The sequence below is a fragment of the Rattus rattus genome, chromosome 1, assembly GCF_011064425.1.
Source record: "Rattus rattus isolate New Zealand chromosome 1, Rrattus_CSIRO_v1, whole genome shotgun sequence".
NCBI classification, from domain to species: domain Eukaryota; kingdom Metazoa; phylum Chordata; class Mammalia; order Rodentia; family Muridae; genus Rattus; species Rattus rattus.
Genome location: NC_046154.1, coordinates 178,459,343 through 178,471,563, shown reverse-complemented (window position 1 = coordinate 178,471,563; position 12,221 = coordinate 178,459,343). Strand labels below are relative to the sequence as shown.

Genomic DNA, 12,221 nt, shown 5'->3' with positions numbered 1-12,221 from the left:
GGCAGGAACCTGGAAGCAGGAGCTGATGCAGAGGCCACAGAGGGGTGCTGCTTACTGGATTGCTCCCCATAGTTTGCTCAGCCTGCTTTCTTATAGAAGCCAGGACCACCAGACCAGGGATGGCACCACTCACAAAGGGCTCTGCCCTCCTCTAACAATCACTAATTAAGAAAATGCCTTACAGCTGGATCTCATAGAGGCATTTCCTCGACTGAGGCCCATTCCTCTCTGATGACTCTAGCTTGTGTGGAGTTGACACATAAAACCAGCCAGAACACTAACATCTATTTCCAGGATATGGACAGATCCAAGGTTAAACATGTTACTCTCTCAGGAAGACTGTAGCAGGATACAAATGATTTCTGTGAATCTTGGAACTGTCTTTCTTTAAACCTGAGATTATAAGAAACCTTTGCTTCTGAAAACTGAAGCCTACCTATAAAGTTTTCTAAACTTAAGAGAGGGGTTAAGCCTTAAAATGTCCTATTATAGAGAATTTACCTGTGTAGATTAATCCAAAATGCATTTGTGGGTAGCAAAGATTAAGGTCCCGGATTCCACATTATATTGTGCAGATTCAAACTCCAACTGGATCACTAGTGCTAGACTATCTTGCCTACCCGGTATCTCTGACTCTCAGTCCAGTCATTGCAGAACAGGAAAGGGTCATGGCACATACTCCGATAGGTCAATGTAAGAGTTCACATTGTCAAAGAGTTCACAAGGAAGACGCCATCAGTGCCTGTTCTGCAGCAGGTATTGCTTATCACAAGTCTAACATCACCTGGTGTCACACACAGTCAGCAGAGGATGCACAATAATAATTGAACAATGAGTCCTGATCCCTTAGGATCTTCTGAGTTACTGAAGCAGACTGCATCCAAACCAGACCTCCAGACAGGCGTGGTGACACTAGCCATTCATCCCAGGATTCCTGAAGCAGATGTAGACAGATCTCTATGAGTTTGAGACCAATCTGGTTCCAAGCCAGCCAAGGCTATACGATGAGACTCTGACTCAAATGAAAGAAAGCAAAGGGCGGAATTCCAGTAAAATGTATCCACTGCGAAGATGGTAAACCCTGTAGCTGGAGGTAGTGGGGTTGGAGAAGGAAAAGTAGTGGCTAGGCCTAGGACGACTTCCTGGAAGAAGCAATATCTAAGCAAAATCTTCAAGGAGAGTCAGTAGGTGGCAAGGTTTTTACAGTATCCTTGATGTCCCTCAGTTCATTTTTGTGCCTTAGAAGAAAAACCCTTTCTGAAAATCCTAACCTATAAAATAGTAATAATAATACTCAGCTAGAAAATGAAAAGTCAACATTGTCTGCAATGCGCAGTTGCTGTTAACCCAACGATTCACACGAATATGTTTTGGCTGAGAAATTTTGCCCACGTAATTGAAAAGCAAAAAGAATCATTTGGAGGCAGGTGCTAATCCCACGCTGAGTGTTTCAGAGAGGAAAGCGTATACAAATTGGCCAGCTTACACATGGGAAAACAACTCAACAGCTAGCTAAGAAAGTATCTCCAGAGCCCTGCCAGTGAACGGGGGCCTCTTCAGTAGCAAAGAGTATTTCTTACCCTTCCTAGCCCTTTTGCTTTGAGCAGTGCTCGGCAGTAGACATTTGATGAATTAACACATAAAAAATAGAATCAAAGGAATGGCTTCGAGGAAACAGAGAATAAAAATCATCTGGTCACTGGAAATAATGAATACCCACTGCATGTATGCAGTTAGCACTGTACGTGATGATGGCGATCTAGTCTTCAGAACTTCTCTTAATCCCACATTGCATATTTGTCCACCGCTTTAACAGTCACACGGGCACTTGACCTTCCAGGCACCATTCCGGAAGCTTTGGGCAGGCCTGTGAATAAAAAAAGACAAGTCCCTGATCTCACAGAGGGTGCTTTCTAATAAGGGAGACAAACGATAACCACGTGGCATCTGTAAGGAGTGGTTCCAAGACACCCTTGGATACCCAAATCCTTGGATGCTCAACCTCTTGTTTACATGTAGACTACACGTATCTTCTCAAGTATTTCATGTCATCCTTAGGCTATTAACAGTGCCTAATACAATGGGATTCTAGACACATGGTTTTCTTACGTAGGAAATTGTTGCAGGGGGAGTATGGGAGTGGTGGTGATGTATACATGTTAAATACAGTTGCAAACTTTTTTTGTGTGTGTGTGTTCAAATTTTATTTTTACTTGAAATTTCCTCAAAGAAAAACCTATATTTATGTAAAGAATAATTTTCAGGTAATTTGGATTCACACTTTTCATTTTCATGTGGGTGGTGAATGATTTTTTTTTTTTTATTAACTTGAGTATTTCTTATTTACATTTCGATTGTTATTCCCTTTCCCGGTTTCCGGGCAAACATCCCCCTTCCCCCTCCCCTTCCTTATGGGTGTTCCCCTCCCTACCCTCCCCCCATTGCCGCCCTCCCCCCAACAGTCTAGTTCACTAGGGGTTCAGTCTTAGCAGGACCCAGGCCTTCCCCTTCCACTGGTGCTCTTACTAGAATATTCATTGCTACCTATGAGGTCAGAGTCCAGGGTCAGTCCATGTATAGTCTTTAGGTAGTGGCTTAGTCCCTGGAAGCTCTGGTTGGTTGGCATTGTTGTTCATAAGGGGTCTCGAGCCCCTTCAAGCTCTTCCAGTTCTTTCTCTGATTCCTTCAACAGGGGTCCTATTCTCAGTTCACAGTTGCAAACTTTTAAGAAGTGTTTCCCAGTATGATGAGTTGAAGCCATGAATGCAGAAACTTATGGATGTAGAAGGTCATCGAAGCAAAATATGATATTATAATATGTAAAGTGACTTAATGCAACATAAATACTATTTATAATATTGATTATTAATATACATCCTCAAGAAACAGACCATGGAGGATGTTTGTACTAAGACTCAGGCTGAATGAAGCCATTAGCAATGCTATTCAAGTTGTTTACTTGCGCTCTTCCAGCTCTCTAGCGACCAGACCTCACATGCAGGCTGTACTGCCAGGAGTAGGCGCATGACCTTGACTGAGATGACTCTCTTCAGGCAAGGGCAATTGCCTAGTGGGCTGCCAGAGAAAAGCTGTGTCTGGCGACACTCCCAGAGTAGGGGGACGTCCTCCAACCTCAACTCTCACACACATGATTTATTATCAGCCTCTTTCCATGCTTCAATGTCAACTCTACAAGGGCACATGTCTTGTTTTTATTCTAGAGACCTCTAAAAAACCCTTCTCCTGGAAGGCACTTAATGTTTGTTAATTTAATGAATTAATGGTAATTCCTAATTATGCCACAGAACATACTCCCAAACCAAAAGTTCCTAATGGATGAGTCAAGCTACAATACAAGATATTTTTAAATAATTTGAAATGGAACGGGTACAGAACTTTTATAAATATGTTCCTAGACATTTTGGTTAAACTGAATAGTGACTTAATTCTGTCCCCAAGCATAATTTCAATAACTGTTATTATAGGCTAAATTGTATCTGTTCCTGGGAAGTCCATTCCCAGTTGTCAACTTGACCATATCAGGAAATGAAGGGCACACCTGTGCTCCAGATCTTAAGGCTAGAAGACACAGGTTTTTGATCCAGATCTTGAGATACAGTGGTCATAAACTTAGGCCCAAGCAAGGTGGTACGTGCTCTTAATCTCAGCAGGCAGAGGCAAGCAGATCTCTGAGTTCAAGGCCAGCCTGGGACCAAGCAAGTTCCAAGTAAAGAACAGCTTAGGACCAGGCATAGTGGTATACACCTTTAATCTGGGCCATACTGTCTGCTGGAGGCCTACATAAGGACAATGGAAGAAAGGATTCCTTTTTCTCTGCTTGCTTGCACTTACTTCCAGCGCATATGTTGGAACCTAAATCTTCAGGATTCCAGTGTATACACAAGGCCAGCTGAAACACCCAGCCTCGGTGGATTGAGCAACTACTAGATTCTTGGACTTCCCATTCACAGCTGCCCATTGTTGGGTTAGTTGAATTGCAGACTGTAAGTCACTCCAATAAACTCCCTTAGTATATAGGGACATGCTATAAGTTCTGTGACTCTAAAGAACCCTGACTAATACAGTCCCCACCCTCCATTCATGTCGAAGTTCTCAGTAACTCCAAGTATAATTATCGGAGGTAAGACAATGAAGGGGACCATCTATAAGCCAGGAAGACTCCTTGAAAGGAGCAAGCAGAGTGCCAATACCTTGATCTCAGACTTTTAGCCTCAGAGCTGTGGGAGAATAAATGGCTTTTGTTTACTCCATTGTGGTTTATTTGTTCTGGCATTCCTAGTAAATGACATATCTGTAACATCTGAAAAGGTTATGAAGCAAAAGCACAGTACAGCAATTAAATATAAACTTGGGCACTGTCTTCATTGGGGTTATTATTGCTGTGTTGAAACATCATAACCGGCCTCATTGTATTACTTACCTCAACTCTTAGTTGTCAGGAATGGTAACCTGGACCCAGTGCTTCAATCACCCTCGCCATCTAGCCCATAGCAATCATGCGTGAGTGAATCTCCATCCACGTTGGCCAGGCTGGTGTCCAGATCGGCAATGCCTGCTGGGAGCTCTACTGCCTGGAACATGGCATCCAAACTGATGGCCAGATGCCAAGCGACAAGACCATTGGGGGAGGAGATGGACACCTTCGCCACCTTCTTCAGTGAGACAGGAACTGGCAAGCATGTGTCCCAGGCAGTGTTTGTAGACCTGGAACCCACAGTTATTGATGAAGTTCACACTGGCACCTACCGCCAGCTCTTCCACCCAGAGAAGTTCATTACAGGCAAAAAATAAATACTGCCAATAACTATGCCTGTGGCCACTACACCATTGGCAAGGAGATCATTGACCTTGTCTTGGACAGAATTCGCAAGCTGGCTGACCAGAGCACAAGTCTCCAGGGCTTCTTGGATTTCCACAGCTTTGGTGGGGAACTGGCTCTGGGTTCACCTCCCTGCTAATGGAGCACCTCTCTTTTGATTATGGAAAGAAGTCCAAGCTGGAGTTCTCCATTTACCCAGCTCCCCAGGTTTCCATTGCTGTAGGTGAGCCCTACAACTCCATCCTCACCACCCACACCACCCCAGAGCACTCTGATTGTGCCTTCATGATAGACAATGAGGCCATCTATGACGTCTGTCGTAGAAACCTTGACATTGAGTGCCCAATTTACACTAACCTTAACCGCCTTATTAGCCAGATTGTGTCTTCCATCACTGCTTCCCTCAGATTTGATGGAGCCCTGAATATTGATCTGTCAGAATTCCAGACCAACCTGGTGCCCTACCCTTGCATCCATTTCCCTCTGGCCACTTATGCCTCAATCATCTCTGCTGAGAAAGCCTACCACGAGCAGCTTTCTGTAGCAGAGATCACCAATGCCTTCTTTGAGCCAGCCAACCAGATGGTGAAATGTGACCCTCACCATGGTAAATACATGGCTTGCTGCCTGCTGTACAATGGTAATGTGATTCCCAAAGATGTCAATGTCTCCATTGCTACCATCAAGACCAAGCGCAGCATCCAGTTTGTGGACTGGTGCCCCACTGGCTTCAAGGTTGGCATTAATTACCAGCCTCCCACTGTGGTACCTGGTGGTGACCCGGCCAAGATCCAGAGAGCTGTGTGCATGCTGAGCAACACCACAGCCATTGCTGAGGCCTGGGCTTGTCTAGATCACAAGTTTGATCTAATATATGCCAAGTGTGTCTTTGTGCGCTGGTATATGGGTGAGGGCATGGAGGAAGGGGAGTTCTCTGAGACCTGTGAGGACATGGCTGTCCTAGAGAAGGATTATGAGGAGGTTGGTGTAGATTCTGTAGAAGGCGAGGGTGAGGAAGAAGGAGAGGAATACTGGTTCATTCCTCTAGCCCCTGTATCGTGTCAAACTCAAAACTCCAGCTCCAGCACTGGCTGCAGGCATTGATGCTCCTGTGCTGTTCCATTCTGTGATCATGTCTTCTCCATGCGTACCTCTAAGTTTCCCATGATGGCTCAAAGCAAAAGCTTTAAGAAAAGAAAAAAAATCATAACCAACCAGGGTTTCTATTCCTGCCCAAAACATCATGACCAAGAAGCAAGTTAGGGAGGAAAGGGTTTATTCAGCTTACACTTCCACATTGCTGTTCATCACCAAATGAAGTCAGGACAGGAACTCACACAGGGCAGGAACTTGGAGGCAGGAGCTGATCCAGAGGCCATGGAAGGGTGTTGCTTACTGGATTGCTTCCCCTGGCTTGCTCAGCTTGACCACGAGCCCCAGGGATGGCACCTCCCACAATGGGCCCTCCCACCCTTGATCACTAATTGAGAAAATGCCTTACAGTTGGATCTCATGGAGGCCTTTCCTCAAGGGAGGCTTCTTTCTCTGTGATAACTTGAGCTTGTGTCAAGTTGACACACAAAACCAGCCAGTACACCAACATAGGGAGGAAAGTGTTTGTTTGTTTGTTTGTTTGTTGTTTGGCTTATACCTCTATATCACTGTTCAGTATTGAAGGAAGTTGGAATGAGGAACTCAAACAAGGCTGGGACTTGGCGGTAGGAGCTAATTCAGAGGCCATAAAGGGATGCTGCTTACTGACTTGTTCATCAGTGCTTGCTCAGCCTGCTTTCTTATAGAATCCAGGATGAGCAGCCCTGGGGTGGCCCCACCCACAATGGTCTGGGCTCTCCCCCATCAGTCACTAATGAAGAAAATGCCTTTCAGACTTGCCTACAGCCATTTGGAGGCATTTTTTTTTCCAGTTGAGGTTCCCATCTCTCAGATGACTCTAATAGTTTGTGTCACGCTGACATAAAACTAGCGGGCCCAGACACCAATTATCAATGATGGATTTGTCTGTATTTTAAACAATATATTTGATAAGTTGGCTGGTAAAAGAGCTGACTCCATCACTAACTACCTGTCTCTGTCATAAAGCCAAGCAGGCAGACATCCACCCTTGCCATCTTCTTGTTCCCTGTCTGGATCTTTTCTCAACCCAGTATGGATTTAATAGGCATCCATTCAGTTGAAATAAGTATATTCTACTTATAAGTATAAATCTACTGTCTGGGCTCTGTTTCTCATTGCAAAAGTCTGAAAGCAAACAAAAGAGTGGGAACAGTGGCCCATTTCTGCTGCCTTCTGTCTTGTGGGACTCTACTCCCCATCTCAGAAAAACTTCCCCACTCTTCAGGACAGAAAACAGCCTGAGATACAGGACAAAGCAGGGTGTCAATCATTCTACACATCTAGTAAACTTCATTTCCTTCTTTTATTACTGAGCAAAAATAAATCATAGTTGGCAATGTTTTCTCTCTGGACCCCAGTCGATTGTCTGTAACCAACCTTTGGGTGCAGTGAAACCATTCTACTTCAATAAACAAAGAGAACAGCTGTTTCATGAATTACTCCTGAGACAAAAGCCATCTCTGCCCTTGTTTCTATTATGTGTAGAATTATGCAGGCCACAGGTGACCAGGTCACTATGAAGTACTTTTTGAACAATAAATGCCAGCCCTCAGATTCCTTATTCATGGACACTTTCTGTCCTGGGGTTGTACTATCCTGAATACCCTTGATGCCTGCCCCTCTCTAGCACAACCAACATCTCTCAATATTCAACTAGGAACCCCACTACCTGCTATTTCAATCTCCAGTTTCAATTCAAAACATCTAGTTATATAGTTTAGAAGCAAGGTAGTTTCTATTGCCTGTAACTTATCAAAGCTGAGGTCTTTATAAAGGATTTGAGGAACCACATCCTAATGTTTCTGAATAGACGATACTCAAGGATTTCTGTTCTTATCTTTGTTAGGGCATAGGAGAGCTGTGAGGAGGGTGGCTTTGAACTCCTCCTAATCATCCTGCTTGTCACTCCAGCATGCAACTTGGAGACGACCATGTTTGTTCTGTTTTAATCATACAACAAAAAATCCCCCTTGTCTTTGCGGTTTTGAATGGTTAAAATCATCTGTAAATACTTGATTCTGACCTCTTTGTGATTCTTCAAATTGTCCTCTGGCTAACAAGTGAAAGGACCACCTTGTTTTTAATTTTTTCCCCCAATTAACCAAACTTTCCTGAAAGTGTCAATTACCAAATGAGATTGGATAGCTTTTAGTTCACATCTTTAAAACAGGGAGAATAAGCTGGGGGAGGGGGTGGGAACGCACATCTTTAATCCACCATTCTGGAGGCAGAGGCAGGAAGATTTTAGTGAACTCAAGAACAGCATGGTCTCTCTACATAGGGAGCTTTAGGACAGGCAGGGCTACATAGGGAGACCCTGTCTCAATGAAGATAATGATGATGATGGTGGTGGTGGTGGTGGTGGTGGTGTGTCCCCGCCAGCGGGGACCCAGTTATTCAGGGTCCCGAAGAGGCTTTCTACCTGTGGGCCGAAATGGGGGTGAAGAGAAGAAGGAGACCAAGCAAGAGTTCTGTTGTCAAGGTCTCGTTTATTGAGAGGAATGTACAGCATTTAAAGCTCTGAGGCAGGAATAGAAGCAGGAACTGAAGCTTAGGGTGGGGGAGTTTGGGAAGTGCCCAAGGATATAAGGTGAATCACTATACTGCAAGATATCCTCCTATAACAAAGAGGCAAAACAGTCTTCAGGATGTGGAGAAAGGGACATGTTCTTAGAAAAAGGTCGAAAACCCCTTCTCAGGAATCTGCTCAGGGACATCTATGTGTTTTGCTCAACAGGCTGAAACATCCTGTCATTGCTCCCAGGGTCTTCCTGGGAGAGGCTCTTAGTTCAACAATCTCATGTCCGTATGGCAGTCGTCTCAAGGTTAAATCTCTGTGGCCATGCAGCCCAGAGTCAAGTAGCCACCTTGAGCTATGCATTCACAAAGCGGCTAGGCCCAAATCCAATACGGCTCACTGCAGTGGTGGTAATGGTGATGATGATGATGATAATGTCTGCATGTCACAATTATTTTGTGGATTAAATTATACTAATGTAGATGAAATAGCCAAATAAAAGGAAGGGACCATACTTAATTGGAGTTTAATGGCAATGTGTTGATGATAAAGACCACTAAATTATAACTTTTAATTAATATTGTTTTGAGACAGCTCATTTATCTATTCATTGTCAATAGAAATAAAATGGCTAAACACCTTTACTACTTATTAATATAAATTATGTTCTACATGTTTATGAAAAATGGAGAAAAGCTTATATCTACATGCAATGTCTTCTTGGCTACAATTTTTTTTTGCCATTTACTCATTTGAGTCTATATAATATAGCTTCTAAAGTTAATATATATTATTTCTTATTTTTTAAAAATTAGGGGTCAGGGTTGGGGATTTAGCTCAGTGGTAGAGCACTTGCTTAGCAAGCACAAGCGCCTGGGTTCGGTCCTCAGCTCCGAAAAAAAAAATTAGGGGTCAATGTGAACTTCAACAGGTAAAACCTTGCCTGGTGTTTGTTCAGCTAGATTTAAGTCTCCATACTTTGGAAGTTTAAATAAATAAGCATACAGTCTGAATACATTGCTTAACAGACATCTATATTGAGCCCAGGCAGACTCAAAAGAACATCATGGAAGAGGAGATAGAACGAATCGAAGGACCAAAGGGAAAGGAGGAATGTTGTGCAACATGACCTTCTGGGCAAAGTATGGCCATTGAACTGAAGAACTCTGGAAAGCTGTGATTCCCTTCACAAGACCTATAGAAGAAGATGTGACCTATCAGAATTCAGTCACGAATGGTGTTTTAGGGTTTTACTGCTGTGAGCAGACACCATGACCAAGGCAACTCTTATAAGGGCGACATTTAATTAGGGCTGGCTTGTAGGTTCAGAGGTTCAGTCCATTATCATCAAGGTGGGAGCATGGCAGCATCCAGGCAGGCATGGTGCAGGAGATGCTGAGAGTTCTATATCTTCATCTGAAGGCTGCTAGGAGAATATTGACTTTCAGGCATCTAGGATGAGGGTCTTAAAGCCCACCCCCAGTGACACACCCACTCCAACAAGACCACACCTACTCTATCAGGACCACACCTCTTAACAGTGCCACTCCCTGGGCCAAGCATATACAAACCATCATATCTGGTCAAGAGCCCCATAAGGCCTCCCTGGGAAGAAGTTAATGTTCCCTTCAGTGGTATAGTCATTGGTGCTCCTACAAACAACTCCTCACCATGGCCGATGTAAGCAACCCTAATCTAATGCCTTGAACCACAGAAGACGGAGGAAGAGGAGGGAGACGAGGATGAGGAGCGAGGGGAAGGGGAGAAAGAGAAAATTAAGATGCTATAAGTTCTCTCAGTAGATACATTGTTCTGTAACTTACCATGTGGGAGTCTACTGCATTCTCTATTCCATAACTGTCTACTTCAATCAGCAGAAAGCAGAAGTTTGGGCTGCCTTCTCATCAGCCTGATCCTTCCCCTTAGAACAATCAGAAATTCTTCTGCATTGGTTGTCATGCGCAGTTGTATTATGATAATTCCCCAGTGGAGTAAACTTGTAGGAAATCTCAGGGATGCAATGAAGCGCCTGAGAAGCATTCTAAATACTAGGTTTCTCTTATTCTGATTCAACGGATCGGCAGGCTTAAGGTCCAGCTCTTCAGAAAACTGGATGCATCTGTCTGTACAGATGTAGCTGAGGTCCACCATGTTGGTCACAATTCTAACCACTTTAGCTCTGCACCTGGAGCCTGGACAGGTGTCAGAGAGGGAACCTCCTAGAACCACAGCTCCCTGAGTGCTATCCCCAGCCTGCCTATTGTCCCAGGATTTGTCTAGGGCCATCTAGCCTTTGAGACACTGAAGAAGGGAAGGTAGGTAGTCAGGTCCTTGGGTTGGGGACACTTGTCCCAGATTGCTGAGCCAGAGAGAAACCGCATTGTTTGCTCCCAACCGAAACACCCTGCCAACTCCAGCATTAAAGCCATCATGTACAATGATGTTTCCCAAAGGGAAAGAAGCAAACACTGTACCAAGAAAAAAAAATCTCTCTGCTTTTAAACTTCTGACCTTATTAAGTATTAGAGAGAACAAAAACTGTCGACAGTTTTAAACATGTTGAACACAATGAACTCTCAGCGCCAAGGCTTGGCCGACTCACTCAAACGATTTTTCCGATTACTTTTTGCAATGGCCAAGAAGAATAACAAGACTTTCAGTCATTCATCAAGACTTAGAGAGACACAAAGAATTCCTTAAGCAGGAGCAGCTAACATTCTAAACCAACACATTTCGGCCTGTGACTGAGAATTCACAGCATACTGCTAGCAGGAGTATCAGCGTATTTCTTAATTGATGTGATTATTTAATTTCTTCTTTAAAATTTTATTTGATTTATTTCTCTTGGTTTTATTATTTATTTTATCTTATGTATATGAACATTTTTCAGGCATGTATGTATGAGTGTCATGTTCACTCCTGCTCAGAGTGACAGATGTTCGTGAGCCACCACAAGGTGCCGGGAATCGAACCCAGGTCCTCTGCAAGAGGAGCAAGTGGTCTAACCCACTGAGCTGTCTCTCTCCCTAGCTTATGATCTAACTTCTTGCTGAATACTTTATATCATCTTACTTAACTCCCATAGGAAGTTGTCAGGGAGAATCTGGTCATTTCTTCTTTTTTTTTTAAAAAAATTATGAAAACAGTGAAGGTTCACAAAAATATGAAGGCATTTGGCCTACAGTCATAGGCTATTGGCAAATAGAAAAGTAAAAACAAATTAATTACATCTCTCCTGTGTCGATAGGCTACCTTATCTTCTGCACACCAAAGGAAAGAACGCTGCCTATGTGTATGAATATGTTCATGTTCCCTTACATCTATCTATCCAAACTCCAGCAAGTTTATTAATTCCATGTGGGAGGTTTTGATGGCGTTTTGTTTTTGCTATCCTATTAGAAGCTTTTAAAACAATATTTTCGTTTCTGTCTTCGGTTCTATTAATACTCTTCGAAACCCTAATGGCATCCAGTGAGAGGTTCTCATATTAATTAGATAAACAAATTGATTCTAAACCTGAGAAGTACAGTCATAGCTGATTAATATGATGGTTTCATGGGTGGTTCTGATGGTTAATGAGCACTGAGCAAAACAGATCCATCACCGCTAATTGAATTCAACACGAATTAGGGAGTAGAAATTCGCAGTAACCTTCTTCCCCTTCCAGTTCTGATCGCTCTATTTTTCAAGTTGTTCCCCACTTCACTTCAAATACAGTCTTTTTTAGTT

General features: G+C 43.3%; 1 protein-coding gene and 1 pseudogene across 1 annotated transcript; both read left to right on the top strand.

Moving 5' to 3' along the window:
- The first annotated feature begins 4,517 nt into the window (after positions 1 to 4,517).
- LOC116908585 lies at positions 4,518 to 5,429 on the top strand (annotated as a pseudogene).
- Positions 5,430 to 5,455: 26 nt separating this feature from the next.
- On the top strand, positions 5,456 to 5,944 carry LOC116913484 (tubulin alpha chain-like). The gene has a single exon (XM_032917720.1). The coding sequence runs from the start codon at positions 5,456 to 5,458 to the stop codon at positions 5,942 to 5,944; it is 489 nt and encodes a 162-aa protein (XP_032773611.1).
- Positions 5,945 to 12,221: the final 6,277 nt, after the last annotated feature.